This window comes from Brassica napus, chromosome C3 (genome assembly GCF_020379485.1).
Source record: "Brassica napus cultivar Da-Ae chromosome C3, Da-Ae, whole genome shotgun sequence".
NCBI lineage: Eukaryota > Viridiplantae > Streptophyta > Magnoliopsida > Brassicales > Brassicaceae > Brassica > Brassica napus.
Genome location: NC_063446.1, coordinates 64,408,830 through 64,430,345, shown reverse-complemented (window position 1 = coordinate 64,430,345; position 21,516 = coordinate 64,408,830). Strand labels below are relative to the sequence as shown.

The window sequence follows — 21,516 nt, the reverse complement described above, 5'->3', positions numbered from 1 at the left end:
TTAGTCACCCCAAATCGCCTACAATCTAAGCTCCAAAATTCACATGCAATTCACTCCTACATTAAGGAAAATTAAAACAATTACCACTAACCACTAATACAACAGCCATAACTGAAGCAAAACAAAAGAAAATGTATAAGATATAAATGTTTACCCTTTTTCGCAACATATTATTCGTTTTTTTCACTACACACTCAAAGAGCACGAGAACCTATCATTTTCTCCTCGGCATATCCAACCACGACAACCATATGTATAAAACTATGGAAGTACACATCTATTGACCTAAAATAAACCTATAATTAGCCCATTATAGTAAATTTACAATTCAAAATCAGCAACAAAACAATATGAAGACCAACGTTGGAAATTTAGAAACAGAAACCTCCCATTTCTACTAAGATACTTTTGAAGATATAGTTCATTAATTGCATAATGCAACCTCTCCTAAAACAAATTACTAATTTACTATTTAGTAGAAACAACTATATATCTTAATGAGAATTCGGCCAAAAAAAACCTCAACTTTGTACGAATTGCCAAAAGAAACATGAACTTTTGAGCTGACCAAAAAATACCAAACTTTCATTGACTTTAGAATTAATTAACAATGTTTTCGCTGACTTGCCAATTTAGCACGCCGTCAACAAATTTAACAGAAATATTTGACATCGTTTATTGTTGGCGTTAAGTGAAACGACGTCGTTTTCAAATGAGATGAAACGACGTCGTTTTATATGATTTGAATTAAAAATATGTAGACACCTGGATTCGAACCCAGGTTGTTTGGTCAAATGGCAAAGTCTTTTACCACTAGGCTAGTGGAACTTTTAATGTATTTACTAACATGTTTACTTTTATTTGGTACATATTAAATATAAAAAATTCTCTAAAAACTTAATAAGATCTTTAAAATTCCAAAAAATTAAAAAATAAAGAAGATTTTTATTAAAAAATTATTTTTTTTTAAAAAATAAAATTTTATTTTTCTTTTTAAAAAATAAAACTCTTCCAAAATTTTCTAAAAACTTAAAAAGATCTTTAAAATTCCAAAAAAATTGAAAAAATAAAGAATTTTTTTTATAAAATTAATTTTGAAATTAAAATAGAAATAAAATTTTATTTTTTCTTTTCATAAAATAAAAAATCTTCCAAAATTTTCAATTTTTTAATACATTTGCTAAAAGTTGAAATTAACTATACACACATAAAAAGTTGATAATTGTAACTTTAATTTTTTGCATTTTATTATAATTTTTAAAAAATTTGGATTTTTTAAAAAAAATGAAAATTTTGGAAACTTTTTGACTTTTTAAAGAAAAAAAATATTTTAATTTTAATTCAAAATTAATTTTATGAAAATTTTGGGAGATTTTTTTTTTAAGAAATATAAAATTTTATTTTTTTAAAGAAAAATAAAATTTATTTTTAATTTTAATTTCAAAATTAATTTTATAAAAAATTTCTTTATTTTTTTAATTTTTTGGAATTTAAAGTTCGTTTTAATTTTATAGAAAATTTTGGAAGAGTTTTTATTTTTTAAAAGAAAAATAAAATTTATTTTCAATTTTAATTTCGAAATTGATTTTATAAAAAATTTCTTATTTTTCAATTTTTTGGAATTTTAAAGATCTTTTTAAGTTTTTAGAGAATATATTTTTATATTCAATCAGTACCAAATAAAAGTAAACATGTTAGTAAGTACATTGAAAGTTCCACTAGCCTAGTGGTAAAAGACCTTGCCATTTGACCAAACAACCTGGGTTCAAATCCAGATGTCTACATATTTTAAATTTCAAACCATGTAAAACGACGTCGTTTCACTTAACGCCAACAATAAACGACGTCAAATATTTCTGTTAAATTTGTTGACGGCGTGCTAAATTGGCAAGTCAGCGAAAACATTGTTAATTAATTCTAAAGTCAATGAAAGTTTGGTGTTTTTTTGGTGGTTTTTTTTGGCCGAATTCTCATATCTTAATGAACAACGAAAAGAAAGAATACCCAACAACTACAAAATACAATAACATAATCTACGTTTGCTAGAAACCTGTATTGATCATCAAATGTAACATCTCCCAACAACATCATATTAACAGACACACACGATGTAATAGCTTATCCAGAGATACTGGTGATTCCATGATTAGAAACAATTTTGAACCCATTAGAGAATAAAACATACGAACCCGGCGCTACCACTAGCTAAGAATTTAAGAGCTTTATGGTAATTACTAGTTTTGCAAAACCCCTTCCAAACCCTTAAAGCTCACAGAAAAAATCCAAAGACTCTTCAACATTTCTATCTCCCTCTCCGGCAGTGATGGCTATATATGCTTTCTAACCGTCTCCAACGAGCCTTACTCACGGCCACTTCATGTATCAACCGGTCAATCTCTCCGGCTTTCTTTGCACCACCGCACGATTTACCTTTTGTATTAACTGTGCTCCAGAGAAGAGAACGTTCTAGGGCTTTTCACGGAAGTGACTCAGTTTCCGGTGAGACTGTTTTGGACGACGGAATACAAGCTTTACAAAGAAGGCGATGAGATCACACAAGACACGGTTTTGTTCGAAGGATGTGATTATAATCACTGGCTCAACACCATGGATTTCCCAAAAAATCATCCTTTGTTTCCTGAGGAAATGGTCTCTACCTACGAGCAAACTTGCGCCACAGGGCTTGGTATTAGGTTCGTTATTACATTCTTTTGAGTTAGTAACTAGATACATTGGTCTAGTCAGTTTCGTATTGACCTTTTGTTTTGGTGTGTAATGAATGGTTTGAGTTAGCTTGGAAGAGGCGAAGAAGAAATCTATGCTTGTAGCACAATGACTTACCAAGGGTTTCAAGCTATTATGACTGAACAAGAATCGGAAAAGTTCAAGGGTAACTTTATTTTCTTTGATGAAACTAGTTCACTGGACTTCTTACTTTTTCGGCAAGTAAACAGATCTACATGGAGTGGTGTTCATATTGTCAGATTCCTACATTGATCCTCAGAACAAAGAGTATGGAGGTATGCTTTGGTTTTGCCTAAATAGAGACTGACTCTCGGAGCTCTACAAAACAAAGTTTAAGTTTTCTTGTGCTTTTCAGGAGACAAATATGAGAATGGAGTGATCACACACAGGCCACCACCACTTCAGCCTAGCAGAAGACCCCGTCTGAACCGTCAATGCAAGGTGGTGGAGGTGGACTATAGCATGTTCAAACCTTTCCACATGCAGATCAGAGGAATATAGCTGGAGACTGGAACAACAATAATCCAGCAGGTCAACCGGGATCTGACCAAGTAAGTGCTTGACTGTAAATGAATCTTGCGGTCAAGTACACTCCATTTTCAATATATTTGTAACTGAGATGGTCCGTTGTTTCAGTTCCCACAGGGAAGAAGATACTAGATACAGGCATGATGCTTGCAACTGTGAATTGAGCTGAATAAGGAGAGAAGTATCATATGCTTTTTTATTACAGTATGTTTTGAGTACATAGTTTGTTATTCATCTTTTGACGTTCTCTTAAGTTGAGCTTGTTAAACGTTGTTGGTTGCATCAGATACCTGAAAACACTTTTGCAAAACATTCTTTGAAGATCCAATCTACCTATTTTACTTGTGATTGTTTGTACCATATCACTAAGAGCTATCTTGTATTGAGTCTATTGACCAAAGATCAAAAGGAAACTCTGATTAGTTTTGTAAACACCTGGAGCTCTTTACATGGAAGATAGTGTTGTTAATAAGGCTACATAACATTTCTTGTCTCTTCTTGACTGGTGGAAGATTCGATAATACCCAAGTAGGAGACTCATATAGCCAAAAAGCTTAAACCTAAACAAAAACGATATTCTGACAAATAGTCAATTTCTTCTAAAGACTGATAAACAAAAACTGAGCAAACGATAGTAGTTTGTTGATTATATTGTCCCACCATTTATCTGGATTCCATTATTTTGAGCAACAATTTTTTTTTGCCAACTAAATGGTTATATTACGATGATGAATCCATACTACTGGTTTCCAGTAGAAAACTAGGACAATGGCTAAATAGCCCCCCCATTTGGGGGATCTGATTTCCTCGTTTGACTTTGGATAGCAAATCTGCACCCCTATTACATGAACGATTTCAATATCTAATTTTGATGCAAGTGTTACCTTCTGTCATTTTGCCGGATAAAAAGGATGTAATGTTGAAGCTTAAATAGAGCATCAACAACAACAAGTTTCTTAACCAAACTTTTTAATCATTTAAGTGATAACTAGGTGTCTTGCAGTAAAAAAATTTAAAATATTTTTTAACAGATAAATATAAATTATATTTTAAAATAAAATTTTATTAATATTTTAAATTTTCTTTTTTTGTATCAATATTTTAATATAAATTTGATTTAGTTAAACATAAAAATTATATTTAAGAATATGCATGTATATATTTGAAATTATAATCTTAGATAGATTTTTCTATCTATTTATTAATTAAATATATTAAATAAATTTGTAAAAGTTGCATAATTACCAAAAATTAAATTAAACAATATTTATAAAATTTGTAGATATATAAGAAAATAATGATTTTACGATTAAATTTTTATAATTTTTAAAAAAATTGTATACATTTTTGAAATTTTAGTAATAAAATTGTATAATTTAAAAATATATAATTAAATTATATTTCGAAATTTATAATGCCATATTTGAATATATTTATTTTAATGATGATTTATGAGTTATTCTCATATTCTAAAAAAATTTCCAAAAATATAAATTGACATTCACTACAAGAAAACAGGGGATTCTGATGGCCGAAATCGTCGGAAATTCGTCGGAATCGGTCTATTCCGACGAATTTCCGACGAACCCGTCCGTCGGTATCGTTTCGTCGGAAAAAAAAAATTCGTCGGAATTTCGTCAGAAATTCCGACGACTTTCTGACGAATACCGAGAAACATCATTCTGACGAACTTCCGACGATATTACGATGCGGCTACACGAGACCAGAGTTCATCGGAAAACTACAATTCCGACGAACGTGGTTCCTCGGTTTATTCCGACGAACTTTGGGCGTCGGAATTTACCGACGGACATCGGTCGTCGGAATATACCGACGAACCACGTTCGTCGGTATATTCCGACGGAAATGAGTTTGTCGGTAAATTCCGACGGATATATGTCCGTCGGTATATTCCGACGACCGTTGTCCGTCGGTATATACCCTTTTTTTTTTACAAATTAATTTTGCATTTTTATATATTTTTTGATATTAATAAATTTAAAAAATTGGAAATTTAAAACTAATAATATTATAAAATTTAAATTCATAAAAACCGAAATAGGAAAAAAACATTCATAAAGTTTAAAATTCATACAAACCGAAATAGAAAAAAAAAACATTCCGAAAGTTTTATAAAGCCGAAATAAACTAAGATGAACTCGAAGACATCAAACGATCTAGCTTCTGCATAATCTCGGTGTTGAACTTCTTCTGGGATGCCAACTCAGCAAGGATAGTGGCATTCTCCGAACGGATAGTGGCATTCTCCGAAAGGATAGTGGTGTTCTGCTCCTCCAATGCCCCAATCCGTTCATCTTTGTCATGTAGCTCCTCGAGAATCATGGGATCGGCATACGGAGCTTGCGAAGAAGATGCCGGATACGAAGAAGCACGACGGGCCAACCCAACTAAACGGCCTCCTTTCCTTTTAGGAACCGCCTACAAAAATATTTAAAGTAAGTAAATATGGACAAGTAAGTAATCGACATTATAAAAAAAATATATTAATAAAAAAAATTACCTTTTCAACCATCTCATTTATTTGCAATAGAGACAGGTTGGTTGAAGCTCCCGTGGAGTCGCCGTCATCAGAGAGAGGCTGAGATTGAGAAACTATCTCAGCTTCCACCAAATCAACTACACCTCTGATCACGGGGTCCTGAATTTGACCCGTCGTCTTGTTAGTGTGAGCCACCTTAATGAGTTGGAGACGATCAACGGGATTACCGTCATTTGCTTCGATCTAAAAAAACCGCCATTATTAGCCAAAAAATATATAAAATATTTATTTAAAAAATATAAAGATAAATAATAATAAAAAACTTACAAGTTCATCCTCCTTAGTAGACATGGAGCAAGCGCCGAGGTTGTGCACATACATACCTTTCCCGCCACGATCGCTCTTCCGGTTCCTGGAGTTCCTAGAAGACGTCTCTGCAGTGTCTTCCCTCTCCCAATGAGCTATCAACTGCTCCCACACCCCCCCGTTGATGAACCGTGGCTTCTTGTTCTTCTGCCAAACTGTCTTCCACGCGTTTATCTGCTTTGTGTAAGAGTCCATGGCCTTTTCGTTGAATTTCTTACGGACTGTTTCCGTAAGATCGGAGTGCCAGTTGAACTCTTGCTACAAAACAAACACAATTTAATAAGTAAATATATGTAAAAAAATGTAAAAACTTAAAAAAAATGAAGGGTTACTATACCGCAAACTGACGAAACCACAACTCTCGTTCGTCGGAAGGGATCACACTCCACTTTGGATATCCAAAACGGAGCATGGAGTACATCATCTGGTTGATGCTCCGGCTAATGCCATTTTTCGACTTGGTGAACCTTTAAAAAAAAATACAAGTTAGCAAGTTAATTAAAGCAAAAAATATAACGGTACAAATAAAAAAAAATACTAACCAAGTGCTATGGCCTCGTCGTGGGTTGAGTTGGAGAAACGGGAGATGCTCTCGACCTGGTTGTTGAACCAATAGATGAACCGGCATGACCCCCGGATCCTGTTGAGCAGCAGCGTGAGGGGCAGCGTGAGGGGCAGAGGGAGCTGGAGCGGGAATATATGCGGGAACCGAGTCATGAGACGATACCGATGCACGGGAACCGCTCACCGAACTACGTCGAAGACGGGCTGCGGGGCGGGCTTCATCCTCGGCCCTAAAAAAAAAAAATTAACCCATCAAACATATTTTCATTTATATATTTACAAAAGGTTTTATAAACGTTTTAAAAAAAACTATTAAACCTTTTATATATATATATATATATATATGTATACAAAATTATAAAAAATTTATAAATATAGAAAAATGTTGTTAAAAATTTATAAATGAAGAAAAATGTTGTTAAATATTTATATTTAAAAAAAAATGTTGTTAAATATTTATTAGTGGAAACTTAAAAAAAAATATAAAAAATTTTAAAATTTTAAAATTTTTACTATACATGATTTACATATATATATATATGTATACAAAATTATAAAAAATTTATAAATATAGAAAAATGTTGTTAAAATTTATAAATGAAGAAAAATGGTGTTAAATATTTATATTTTTTTCAAAAAAACGTTTTTAAAAATCAAAAAACGTTTTTAAAAATCAAAAAACGTTTTTAAAAATCAAAAAACGTTTTTAAAAATCAAAAAACGTTTTTAAAAATAAAAAAAAACGTTTTAAAAAATCAAAAAACGTTTTTAAAAATCAAAAAATGTTCCAAAAAAAACTAAAACAACAATCCTAACTTATATATCCTAAACTATCCATTCAATCCTAAAATGTTCAATCAAACAACCTAAAATCCGAGATCAACTTCCAAAACCCTAAACAATTGAAAAAAAAAGGTTTGGGATGATTCTTACATGATTTGGGGTTTGGGGAAGAGATAGGAGGGTGAGGAGAGGATTCGCCGGTGAAGAGAGGCCGGAATCGCCGGAGAGTCGCCGAAATCGCCGAAATCGCCGGAGAGTTTTGAGAGAGAGAGAGGCCGCGGAGATAACGAAGAAGAAAGGAGAAGGGTTTTTATTTCCGTGGATTCCGACGGACACGGGTTCGTCGGTATTCCGTCGGTATATTTAAAATATACCAAATGCCGATTCGCGAAAATTTTCAAGCGGTTTGGTTCTCCCGGGCTAATTGAAATTCCGACGGAACGTGTCCGTCAGTATTTTCCGACGGACACATTCCGTCGGTATATTCCGACGGAATTCCGACGACTTAGTGTTTAGGGTGTTCTTTTCAAGTTTCTAAATGCAAAATCCAAACCTTTGATAATATATATAGTATTTGCATAAAGATTTAACAATAAAAATGTTTTATAACACGATTTTACACAACAATATTTTTTGTAGTGTAAGCTTATATAAATATGATTGTATAAGTACATAATGTTAAGATGAGATGTTATGAAAACAATGATATGCATACATAAATATTTTAATGAGTTGTTATATTTGAACGGTTGCGATCTAATACTATACTAAACACTTATTATGTGTTATTTTCATAGTTTTGGCATCTAAATTTATAGATTTTTATGATTGAAACTTTATAGAAAAACATGTCGTCGGTATTTTCCGACGAAATACCGACGACCTTTCCAATTTTCAATGAAACCCGTTGTCGTCGCTATGTCGTCGGTATATTGCGAGGGATTTCCGACGGACCATTAAAAAAAAAAAAAAAAAAAAAACTAATCAGAATCTTCTGAATCTTCATCAAACTCCCCAACCTCGGCTTCCGGCTCTGAATGTACGACAGCATCATGTCCAAACACAGTCAAATTCTCAACGAGTTGAACATTTTCCAAATCTTCAACTGCCTGGGCGTTGCTGGTAGACTCTGGTTGCAATGGTTCATCATCATCAGAAGTTCCATCCACTCGTCCTCTTGGGTTGATTTGCGTTACAGTAACCCATGGATCGTCTCTGTACGTCACCCGAGGGTAACTGATGTAGCACACCTATACATATCAATTATACAAAGTATTAGTTCAATATATAACATTAATTAATTATATTGGTAAAAAATTATGAATATATTGACATACCTGATCAGCTTGCGAACCAAGAATGAAGGGATCATAATATTGAAGTTTCCGCCGCGAATGAACTGATGTAACACCAAACGCATCAATCTTCACTCCTCTATCTGGGGTGGTGTCATACCAATCACAATAGAATACTACACAACGCAATCCAACCATTCCAGGAAATTGGATTTCCAATATTTCTTTTATGTTGCCGTAGTAGACATCGTCACCAGAAGAAGATGAAACACCAGCATCATATGTTGTCTTAGAATGACCTTTCCTTGTGAATGCATATCCTCGCGTACAAAATTTAGGATATGATTTGACCACATAGTTTGGTCCCTGCACAAATTCGCGTATCCAATCATCGAACACAAGACCTCTGGCCAAACCATCATTCACCTATAAAAAAAAACATATATGATTGCAAAATTAATTAGTTTATATATATTAAATTTAAACTAATCATTTGCATAGGGTAATAGGATATATGACTCACATAACTACGAAGCCACGCAGCAAATCCGTTATCTCTAAGTTGTCGAAGCTCATCTTCTGTTGCATGCCTGTGAGTCATACGCAACTCCGCCATATATACACTATATACAAAAATATTATCAATATGAAATAAATTTATTGAATATTAATCTAACAATAAATGAATAAATATTTTTACCTCTCATATTGTAGAACATCTTCACAGTTGGTGAGCAAATATGTTTGCAAATGAGCGTTCTCAGTGTCCGTAAGTCTCCGCTTCGTGAATTTTCCACTAAGTCGTCCTATTTCCTTGAACATGCTTGGGACAGTAACATGATATGTTGCTCTCTCCCCTCTATCATCATGCCGAGCAGGTCTTCGGTGTTTTGTTTGCACTTCTGGTGGAAAATAATTTTCAGCAAAGATTGCAGTTTCTTCATTGATCACCTGTGCCACTATAGATCCTTCCACCCTGCTTTGATTTTTGACCATCTTCTTCAGATGATGCATATAACGCTCAAAAATATACATCCATCTGTACTGCACAGGACCACCAAGTTCCAATTCTCTTGCGAGATGAATAGCAAGATGTTCCATTACATCAAAGAATGATGGAGGAAATATCTTCTCAAGGTTGCACATGCTGACTGGTGCGTTTGTCTTCAAATTATTAATACCCTCTTCAGTCAATACTCTGCTGCATAAGTCACGGAAAAAAACACTAATCCCTGCAATTGCTTCATGAACATTACGTGGCAATAATGCTGAAAAGGCAAACGGAAGGAGGCGCTGCATAATTACATGACAATCATGACTCTTCAAGCCAGTAAACTTTCCTTCGCTTCTATCAACGCAGTTCCCCAAATTTGATGCATATCCGTCAGGAAATTTCACTTTCTCTGTAATCCAATCAAAGAACTCTTCTTTTCTAGCACCATCTAGCCGATAAATGGGAAAAGGGGCCGTACCGTTCTCATCAACGTGAAGTTCAGAACGATCACAAATATCGACTAAATCCAACCTTGACTTCAAATTATCCTTCGTTTTACCTTGGATGTTAAGGACTGTGTTCATCAGATTATCGAAGAAGTTCTTCTCAATATGCATGACATCTAAATTATGCCGCAATAGATGACTCTCCCAATATGGTAGATCCCAGAAAATACTCTTTTTGTGCCAGTTATGTAGCTCTCCAACCGCATTGACTCGAATGTTTTCATGTCCACCTACATCTGGCGTCCTTTCTGCATCAAAATACCTAAACTGCTTCAACAAATCTTTCCCACTAACTTCCTCAGGTGGACCATCAAACACCTGCTTGTTCTTCGTAAACGAAGTCTTACTCCTGCGGTATGGATGATCAGGTGGTAGAAATCGTCTGTGACAGTCAAACCAACACGTTTTCCTTCCGTTCTTTAGTTGGAAAGCATCTGTGTCATCTTGACAATATGGACATGATAGCTTCCCATGTGTTGTCCATCCAGATAACATACCATATGCTGGAAAGTCACTTATTGTCCACATAAGTACTGCCCGCATCTGAAAGTTTTCTTTGCGCGAAACATCGTATGTCTCAAAACCATGCGCCCATAGTTGTTGCAACTCATATATTAGTGGTTGAAGAAACACATCTAGTGATCTTTTAGGATGATCTGGCCCGGGGACTAGAATTGAGAGAAACAAAAACTCTCGTCGCATGCACAAGCTCGGCCGTAAGTTGTACGGTGTCACAATAACTGGCCATAGAGAATACTGCCTTCCATGCTTTCCAAATGGGCTGAAACCATCAGTAGATAATCCAAGATAAACATTTCTTCTCTCTTCCGCAAATTCTGGATATGTTGACTGGAAATGTTTCCAAGCCTTTGCATCTGAAGGATGTCTAATCTCACCATTTGTGGAATGCTCTGCATGCCATCTCATTGCTTTTGCTGTGCGCTCACACTGATACAACCTCTTCAATCTTTCCGTCAAAGGCAAATACCACATTCTTTTGAATGGGATCGGAACTCTTCCCCTCGTCTCCTGATAACGAGGTTTCCCACAAAATTTGCATACATTCCGTGTCTCATCCGCTCTCCAGTAGATCATGCAGTTGTCAATACATACATCTATCACTTCATACGGTAGTTGAAGACCTGCAACAAGTTTCTGAACCTCGTAGTATGAACCCGGTGCAAGGTTATCCTCAGGTAGAATACCTTTGACAAAATCAGTAATCGCATCCATACATTCTTCAGCCAAATTATAGTCTGTCTTAATACCCATTAATCTAGTTGCAGATGATAAGACTGAATGACCATCTCTACAATTTTGATACAAAGGTTGTTTTCCTGCATCCAACATGTCAAAAAATCTCCTAGACTCGGGGTTTGGTTCTTCCCCTCTATAATGATCATGTACCATCTGCTCAGTACCTACACCATAATCTATATCCGTTCTAGATTCTTCTAACCTAATATCAGGCTGAGGTTCACTAACAGGCTGAGGTTCGCTAGTACTACCATATTCATAACCAGTTTCCCCATGAAGGTACCAAACTTTATAATTACGTGAAAACCCTTTCATATACAAATGAGTCCAAACATCAAATTCTTTTATAACCTTATTATTATTGCAAGAAGAGCAGGGACATCTTAACATACCACTTTTTGCATCCGGTTGCTGTTGAACAAGCCTCATGAATTCTCCAATCCCTTGAACGTATTCTTCCGTAAGCAAATTGGTGTTCGGATCCAAATGAGGTTTATCCATCCACGAACGATAATAAACTTCTGAAGACATGATTTTCACGGAATTGTTATGACTAAAGAGAATGAAGAGAGAATGAAGTGTGAATGAGTTGAATGAGGAGGGGTTGTATTTATAGGAAATTGCTTACGGACCTCCGACGACTTTCCGACGAAATTCCGACGGATATAAAGAAGTCCGTCGGAATTGTCCAATCCCAAACGGCTATACAACGGTCATATGTATTTGTCGGCAACGGTCACATGGTTCGTCGGAATTCCGTCGGAAAATACCGATGGAATTCCGACGACTTTGCTGTTAATCGGAATGTCGTCGGAATTCCGTCGGAATATACCGACGAACTTCCGACGACTACAACGGTTACATTTTTTATCGGAATGTCGTCGAAAAGTCGTCGGAAAATTCCGACGAACCGTATGTCGTCGGAATTCCGTCGGAAATGGCCGACGGAATTCCGACGACTTCATTTTTTTGGATTTGGTCGGAAATTTGTCAGTATTCCGTCGCAAATGTCCGACGACCTTGGTGTCCGTCGGAACCTCCGTCGGAATTCGGTGTGTTTTCTTGTAGTGATTAAATGTAATATATGAGTTATTACCATATTTTAAAAAATTACCAAAAATATAAATTAACATTAAATGCAATTTTTCATGTCATATTAAGCTATAAGACATGTCATCAATTTCAGTAGCAATGTCATATTTGTTTTGTGAAATTGATTGTAGAAAACACATGTGGCAAAATCACTTCGCAAATATAGTCTAGGAGATTTAATCTATATAATTCAAGATATAGTTTAAATAAATATAAAATTAAACCACTAATAATATAAAACATTATTGCAAATAGTCAGTCTCTCACCATTTTAAGTCCGTTTCTCACCTCACCTCAATTCTACTTTCTCCATCTTTTTCTTACTTTTTAACTTGTTTAATTATTATTTTTGACTAAGAACTTGTTTAATTATTTATATTCTAAACATTTCATAAGAAACCAATAGACGAAGATTCCTTATGTGTAATCATTTTCATTTCAGAGTAAAATTTTTAAGGGTTTTTAGTGATAAATCCCCTCAACTAAAGATTTTTCATAAAAAATCCTCCAACTTGTTATCTTGTAATTTAACCCCTCAAGTTCTGTTCCGTTAGATTTTGTTACCCTCTGTTTATTGTTCCGTTATTTATGGACGGATATCGTTTACGCAAAGTTTCATTTTAGTGATAAATCCCTCCAACTAAAGATTTTTTGAAGAAAATCCCCTCAACTTGTTATCTTTTAATTTAACCCCTCAAGTTCTATTCTGTTAGATTTTGTTGCCTCGGTCTATTGTTCCATTATTTATGAACGGATACCGTTTACACACAAACACAAAGTTTCATTCAAACCTATAAAAACATGTTTTATTTTTTAAATGTGTTTAGTCGAGTTGATTTTTATTTTTGTTCTAGCTTAGTTATGAAAATTTAATTTGTAAAACATAGAAGAAATAATCGTTTGACACTAAATCATTATTTTTTTGTACTTAAATGTAAAACCAAACATAAAGATGTAATTTTCTTATTTTAGATTATTATCTTTGAACCTAATATAAATATTATAAGTTGTAGGAGTGGCACTTCGTTTATTTTATAGATTCGGTTTGGTTTGGTTAATTCGTTTCTATTTTTTTTTTCAACCAAAGTAAACCATATTTAGTTTAGTTTGGTTTGAACTGTTTTCGTTTCGGTTCGTTCTACTTGATTCGGTTCTGTTCGGATTTTGTTTGCCCACCCCTAATAAAACAGAGCATTGAAAAAGACCATAAATAAATAGCACACAACACTAATTTTTGTTAAATTAGCGTTGTCTTCTTCAATGCTCTGTTTCTTCAATGCTCTGTTTTATGGTCTTTTTCAATGTTCTATGGTCTTTTATGGTCTTTACATTGCTATTTTGGAACACCTAACTTTCGATTTGAGATTTTGAGCTTCATTGTCTGTTCTATTTCATTTAATAAAGAAAACATGTTTTATAATTTAAACGAAACTCTGCGTTTGTGTGTAAACGGTATCCGTTTATAAATAACGGAACAATAGACAGAGGTAACAAAATCTAACAGAATAGAACTTGAGGGGTTAAATTACAAGATAACAAGTTGAGGGGATTTTCTACGAAAAATCTTTAGTTGGGAGGATTTATCATTAAAATGAAACTCTGCGTTTGTGTGTAAACGGCATCCGTCCATAAATAACAGAACAATAGACGAAGGGTAACAAAATCTAACGGAATAGAATTTGAGGGGTTAAATTACAAGATAATAAGTTGGAGAAATTTTTTACGAAAAATCTTTAGTTGATGAGATTTATCAATAAAAACCCAATTTTTAAAAGATTTTACTCTAAAATAGAACACGGTGGAAAATTATATGACCTCCGATTCCTTAATCAATCAGACTTTCCATTTTTCCCTCCTGTGCTTTCTTTATGAAACTTGTCAACTAGGTTTGGTACTGTAGAGTGTAGACTTTAAACTAAAAATTTCATGAAAATAATTAGCTAAACGCCATGCATGTAAAACAAGTACGTATATTAATTTAATATATGCAGCTATTTCATACATCGACATATATAGACAAACATCTAACCTTTCTTGCACGCTATAGCCGTATTTTGCAGAAATTAAAATTACTATCAAACGCTTTTGTTTGGGTAGGTGATACGATTAAACCAACTACGATACTCATCACAAAAATGTAACTACGACTGTATAGACTTGGTCCTTATTGTTGCTTGTTAACTAGTCTTTGCTTGTGGAGGAAGTTAATTGTCCTTACTTGAATATAAACACAGTCTTTTTGTTTGAATATAATTTCACATTCATTCGAAAAAAAATTGTCCTTACTTGACTCTCAAGAGTCATTTATATTTTCTTAATTTAAGAATTGCTATCAGAACATCGTTCATTACATGATACAAAGGTATATATTATATTTTATAATGTCTCTATAGATAGACTTCATAGACACCAAATATTTATATTCTTAACTTCTAGCTAGGACCATTAGCTTATACTTTCAGGACTAAGCTATGCCTCAACTTGTTTGATCTGGTCAGCTGCCATTATACGAAGTATGAGTCCAATCGAAATTTAGAGGTTTCTTCGAGTCCAAGTACCATTCTCCAAAAGAGGTACCATTCTCCGATTTTTTTAACAACTGATATATATATATATATATACTTGAACATTTAATGATGTTTATTTAGTAAACATATAAAAAATATTTAACAACTGATATAACAACTGATATATGACTATACAATTTTGTTTTTAACCGAATAGACTGAAATGTAACGTAATTTTTTTGGTAATCACCAGATGTACAATTTTTTTTACTCATTTGGTAATTACCAAAACAATTACGTTACATTACAGTCTATTCAGTTAAAAACAAAATTGTATAGTCGATATATTCACTTTAGCTAACTCAAACGGACGAATAAACGGGATCATATTGATCTGCCACCTAATATGTGTATAACCAAAGTTCTAAAAATCGATAGAGGTGGCACTTAGACTGATGCAAAACAATTTTCAAAATTCTGATTTCCAAATTAGTTTAAGTCGTTATAATCTATTAAATCAGTTTAAATATATGAATATATCTAAATTAGTCTAAATATGTTATATCATAAATATGTTATATCATGCAATAATGCTAGTGTAAATCCACATATTTATCTAGTTTCTTTTTTTATATATCTAATTTTATAATTCATCAAAATAATTTTATAATTAAATATTTTTTTTAATAAATATTTAATATAAATATAAAATATATAAAAATAATTAATAAATTAACGTTTAGACTCTGCATGTATCCCGAATAATTTGTAATGGATGGTATTCTATAAAATGCATAGTTACCCCCAAACAAATTTTTGAACATTGTATAAAATTATAAATCAAAGTATTTTCTTTTAAAAGTTACGAACCCTGAGTTTTAGCATGTGAGTGAAATGTGAAAGGAATTTAACGATAGTATGATGCAAAGTTGACTTTGTGATATATATACCCTAGGGTATATATATATATATATATATATATATATATATATATATATATATATATATATATATATATATCCAAAGGAGTGGTCATAAACTTTGACCATGAAATAAGGTTTATGAATATCTCTATATCAATTGAAAACAATGTTGAGCAAGATTTTTGGACTGCGGACATTGTTCAAGTGTTGGCTCTTTTGTCATTTCCTTTGATTCATTCTCTCTGTCGGCTTTTACTGAGGAAATTACAGTAAAAATAAAATAACTCCTTACGTTTGTAAATTTTCACCAATTAAAAACATTGAAAATAAGTTGTTCAAAAAAAAAAAAAAAAAAAAAAAAAAAACATTGAAAATACACGCGTTTTCAAGGGAGTATATGACCAAGTCTCCGACATCATCTTACATCTTTACTTATTTTAATTTTATAATTCACTCTTCCAAGTATAATCACGATAGTATTATCTACTACAATTAATCAATCAAATTAACAGAACGGAGATTAAAAAATCGGCGTAAAAATTTACATCATCTATATTGGAATAGAAAACAATATACTTGTTCAACAAATATTTTTAGAAAATGCTATCACTGGACTTGTAAAGCAGTATCCCCGAATACTTATTCCCCAAAGTAACATCATCATGATCATGATTAACATCAGCTTTATGATAATCAGATGACTAAAATCAAGCTATATTATAAATCAAGGTCTCTCATCATAAACTCCTCCAACGTTGCCGTCTGTAGGTAAAAATCATGATAACAATAATCCATATGATCTAAACCCTCATCATAACTGCTAATCCCGGAATACTCCCCAAAAAGATCATGATCTTGATCAAACATCGAGCTACTTTCTTCACCCAACTGGTACAACGTAGTTGGTTCCTCACCTGACCAAGTCACGTGACGCTGCTCCCTACTCACATGCCGGTTAAGCGCATGATGATGATCTTCATCATAATTATTCCGGTCTCCGGAGACCGGAAAGATACCTTCTTTAGAGAGTGTAGTTGGAGACCTAAAATCCAGAGTGACCGGACCTTTTCTACGGTTGGATTCACCACCCGCAGAGCGTCCAGTGAATTTCTGAACTAGAGCTCGAAAATTGCTTGGGTTTGCATTTAGGAGAGTAGTTGGTATGGCTCTCCTCGGAGCCCTAGATCTCTTTCTGGCTGTTTCATGCGCTGCTGATGGTGACATCATACTAATGGCATTGAAGCACGGAGTGATCTCTTGAACTTGGTGTGGTTCGTAGTGTTGTAACCACTGGCCTGCTCTAGATGAGTTGTTGTTCATTGGATTTTTTTTGTTTGTTTGTTTTTATTTTATTTTCTCTTTGGTGTATTCATTGCATAGGCTTTAGGATTAAGGTTAGGGTTGCTTTATAGCATACGCGGAGATGTAACTCTTGATTGCCGTACAAATCCTATGGATGATCGTTGACGTTGACTTGTACCTTGAAGTTTTTAATATGGTTTGTAGTTTAATTACTCAATAAAATATATTGGGCAGTGTGTAAATCATTATGAGTGTTGAGGAAGTAATTGTATATTTTATTTCAATTATTTGTATAATGCTCTCTTGATTTAAAAAATGTATGATGATTTGCTCATCACTACCATTATGATCTAAACTATATATGGTTTCATGGATTTTGATTATTTTTCGTGTCGTGACCCAAAATTACCTCGGCTATGTATATAAAATATGGGTTTAGTGCTAACTTTTTTTAATGTAGGTACAATGCAAATTCACCAGTAAAAATTTAATTTAAAAGCTAAAATGTATTCATTTTTGCAACTCTCTTTGACATGCAAATCATCATTCCATTTTTAGGTTGAAAATTATTATGAACAAACGCCAATCAACTCAAAGAAGAAAAAAAGAGCAAAATGTATTGAAGTAAATACCCATTTTAAGGTTTGTATATTATAATGTGAATAATTAATTTTACAAAACGAATGCTAGGCTTTACTAGTGCTCATAGATTTAAGATACATCAAGATGCAACAAAAATCATTTCACGTATCAATACTATTAAAAGAGAAGGAGTCTTAAAAAATCTACCTATAAAAGTTGTTTGGACCCTTTCATTTTCCAGTCCAAACTATAACATAAAACCAAATATCATTACATGCCTTCATTATAGCAACAACTCAAAACATATTACATTTTAATAAATAACCCAAAATTTCCAACAATTATTATAACAACAATTGTTATTTTTTTTCACATTTTAGCAACCCAAATTATTTCAATCACACGAATGTACAAGATATATTGACTTGTAAAACATTTAATTTAAACTATTGACTTTTGAAAATTTGATTTAAAATGTATCAGATGTTTCATATGTTAGGTTAGTTATACCAACATCCTTTAATATTTCTACATTATATCAAAGGAGATAAAATGTTTCGAAGCATATGGTTCATGTTTGGATCTGCGGGTCTGAGTTCTTCGGATCCTAAACGTTTGACATAACTAAATATTTTAATATCTATAGTTTAAATTAGGGTCGGTTCTTTTTGGTTTCGGATTTGTTCGAACTCATAATTCAAATATCTGTAAAATAAATTTAATTTTTGAATACATAACAGGTTCGGATTGGTTTGGGTATTAGAATCCAAAAAAACATGAAGTACCCAAAACACAAAAAGGCTTGAAACACAAAAATACCTGAAATCCAAACAAATACCTGAAAAATATTCATATACTCAAAAGATCCAAAATTTTACCTGTAAACCTAATCCGGAGAACCGAAAACACCCAAAATTTTATCAACCCAAAATATATTTTTCTAAAATTGAAATTTTACCCATAACTCCAAACAATAACCGAAAACCCGAACCAGAAACTTAAAAATATCTGTAATGCCGAAAACATATATGAAATACCCAATCGAGTCTCGGATAGGATCCAAACTGGAACAAAGATTCGCGGTCAAAAAAGATATTGAATAGGTACTTTTTCCATGACTCAGACCCGAACTGCACCTGTATTTTTGATAGGCCATGGATTTTACCCACTTTTAACCATGGTTTATAAGTGCTTTAATATATATTTACTACGATATAGAGTCTATTTAGAGTATTTACAGGTTCAGGGACAATTTGGAAGAATGTGGTGATTTTGGTGTCTTTTGGAGCCTATTGAGTAAAGAGCTGCACAGACGCGTCAGATGTTTAGCTATGGATGGAGCCCTTCCCACAGTTAGATTGAGCCACCGGTTAGACAGAGCTCTGAAATAGGATAGAGCTTTGAGTTAGCTTTCCAATGCCACCGGTTAGACAGAGCTCTGAAATAGGATAGAGCTTTGAGTTAGCTTTCCAATGCCACCGGTTTGAGGTCAATCATAATCTTGTAGCAGACGTTATGCCCGTTTTATTAAAGAGTGGCCAGTCTGTCTCGCAAGAGAAAGCTGTCGAGGAGATGAAGGACCGTCGATCGATGACACAGCCTTGGTGTCAATCGACGGTGATGCCAGAATATGGGCCAATCATATTTTATGACCGACTGAAGCCTAGAATCAACCACAAATTACCAGAATACCCTTGGACGACCATAAACCCTATTTATGTTATTTATAAGCCAATGTTGATGGCTACGCTTTCTTTAATTCATTGTTTCTCTTAGCTAGGAGAGTAAGGGGGAACTCCTTCAGAGTCCTCCTGGAACTCCTTTGGTTTTTATATTTTATTTTATTGTAATTTCATCTATTCATCTATGATTTGTGTGACAACTATCATGCATGAGTAGATCCACCTGATAGGTTTAGGAATTTCTAGGGGTTTGAATGAACTTCTGAATTATATGATTGTTGAGATATCTAAAGATCTCTACATCAGGATAGCTTGTAATACTAGGATCTAGAGTAGTTGGAAAACCACGAGAGTGTGACTAATTGCTTGAACCTAGAATCATAGGACAATTGAGAGGCACTAGAGTGCAATCAATTAACGGAACCCAAATCCTGCTGGATTAGATACCTAGGCGCATACTAGCGTTGGTCTAGGAATCTAGTTGAACACAATCAATCAGATCGATAACGCTTGCCCAAGGCAGCGTCAATCGACGCTCATACCATAGCATTGATCGACGCTCATACTGTAACATCAATCGACGTTCATACCATAACATCGATCCACGCTCAATCCGTGTTGACATGTGAGAGCTGAAACACTGAACTTAGTCAATAGATTGGACTCACAATGAGTGCTGGTTGTCTTTTACATTAGATATCGAGTTCTAGAATCAATCTTTAGCATCTATAGATTAGATTTCTAATAACATCTATAGATTAGATTTCTAATAACCTAAATGAAACTCTAAGTCTAGTAATCATCCTTCCATCAAACAAACTCTCAGTCTCATAAGAACAACTACCTTGTTCGCCCCTGCAGCTTATTATATTTACAGCTTTATAATCTATAGCATTGCTTAATCATATAACTATTAGATCTATTGTGTGCCCTAGCTCCCTGTGAATTCGATCCCTAAGTACTACAACTCGACCTCTTATTTGAGAGAGTATAAATCACTCCTTAGGGTAATTTGAGTGATATAAAATTTGGCGCCGTTGCCGGGGAGCTTTGATCGCCATTAGATCTTGTCTAGTTAGATTTAGTCTAGGTTTTACTACTGTTCTGAAAAAAAACTAATAAATTTTTTTTTTCTGTTTCAGGTACATACATATGAGTAGCAGAAGCAACAAGGGAATAGGGCTCTTACTAGTAGAGCCACTGGATTTTGAACGCGTGATCCATAAGTCTAAGAGGACAGTCGACACCCTCCAAGAAGCGATTGGCAGCGTAGAAATCCAAGCATCGATCGACACTATTCATCCCGCGTCGATCGAGACTATTCACCCAAGCATCGATTGACACTATTCATCCCGCGTCGATCGACAGTGTTCATCGCAACACTGTTCACCGCGATACTGTTCACCAAGACAATGTTCACTGCAGCACTGTTCATCATGATACTGTTCATCATAGTACTGTTCATCCGATGACCTACACCACTTGTGTGGAAACAGAAAAGGTCTAATTACTCATACTTAAGGTCGATGAGAATGGGTTGTTAAGAGACGAAGAAGGTCACACTCGCAACAGTGCATGATAGTTGATTAATGCTCAGGGTGATGCGATCCCTGATGTGATTGATGTTGCTGAGATGAATGATTTTGATCTGAGCCGAGAATGGTATGATTTGGTAGGTCAAGATCCCTTCCAGGGTTTTCTTCGTGAAGATCCCAGAAACCACATCGAAAAGCTTGAGGATCTAGCTTCAAGGAGTGAGTAGAATAAAATATATGTAGACCACATACTCTGTAAGATCTTCCCTTATTCTCTCTCTGGAGATGCATTCCGCTGGTTCAGACAGCTGCAGCCAGGATCTCTAATATGCTGGGAGGACATTACAAGCGCCTT

At 34.0% G+C, this 21,516-nt stretch overlaps 1 protein-coding gene and 1 pseudogene across 1 annotated transcript; one reads left to right on the top strand and one right to left on the bottom strand.

Annotated features, from left to right (window-relative positions):
• Nucleotides 1-2,333: 2,333 nt before the first annotated feature.
• Nucleotides 2,334-3,246, top strand: LOC125583261 (annotated as a pseudogene).
• A 12,955-nt stretch (nt 3,247-16,201) lies between these two features.
• Nucleotides 16,202-18,643, bottom strand: LOC125583862. Its single transcript, XM_048751392.1, has one exon. It carries the CDS (start codon nt 17,378-17,380, stop codon nt 16,778-16,780), a length of 603 nt encoding a protein of 200 aa, XP_048607349.1. The 5' UTR covers nt 17,381-18,643; the 3' UTR covers nt 16,202-16,777.
• Nucleotides 18,644-21,516: the final 2,873 nt, after the last annotated feature.

What these genes read in the sequence shown, in the direction of transcription:
- LOC125583862 (XM_048751392.1), bottom strand. Translation starts at nt 17,380, where the DNA reads ATGAACAACAACTCATCTAGAGCAGGCCAGTGGTTACAACACTACGAA.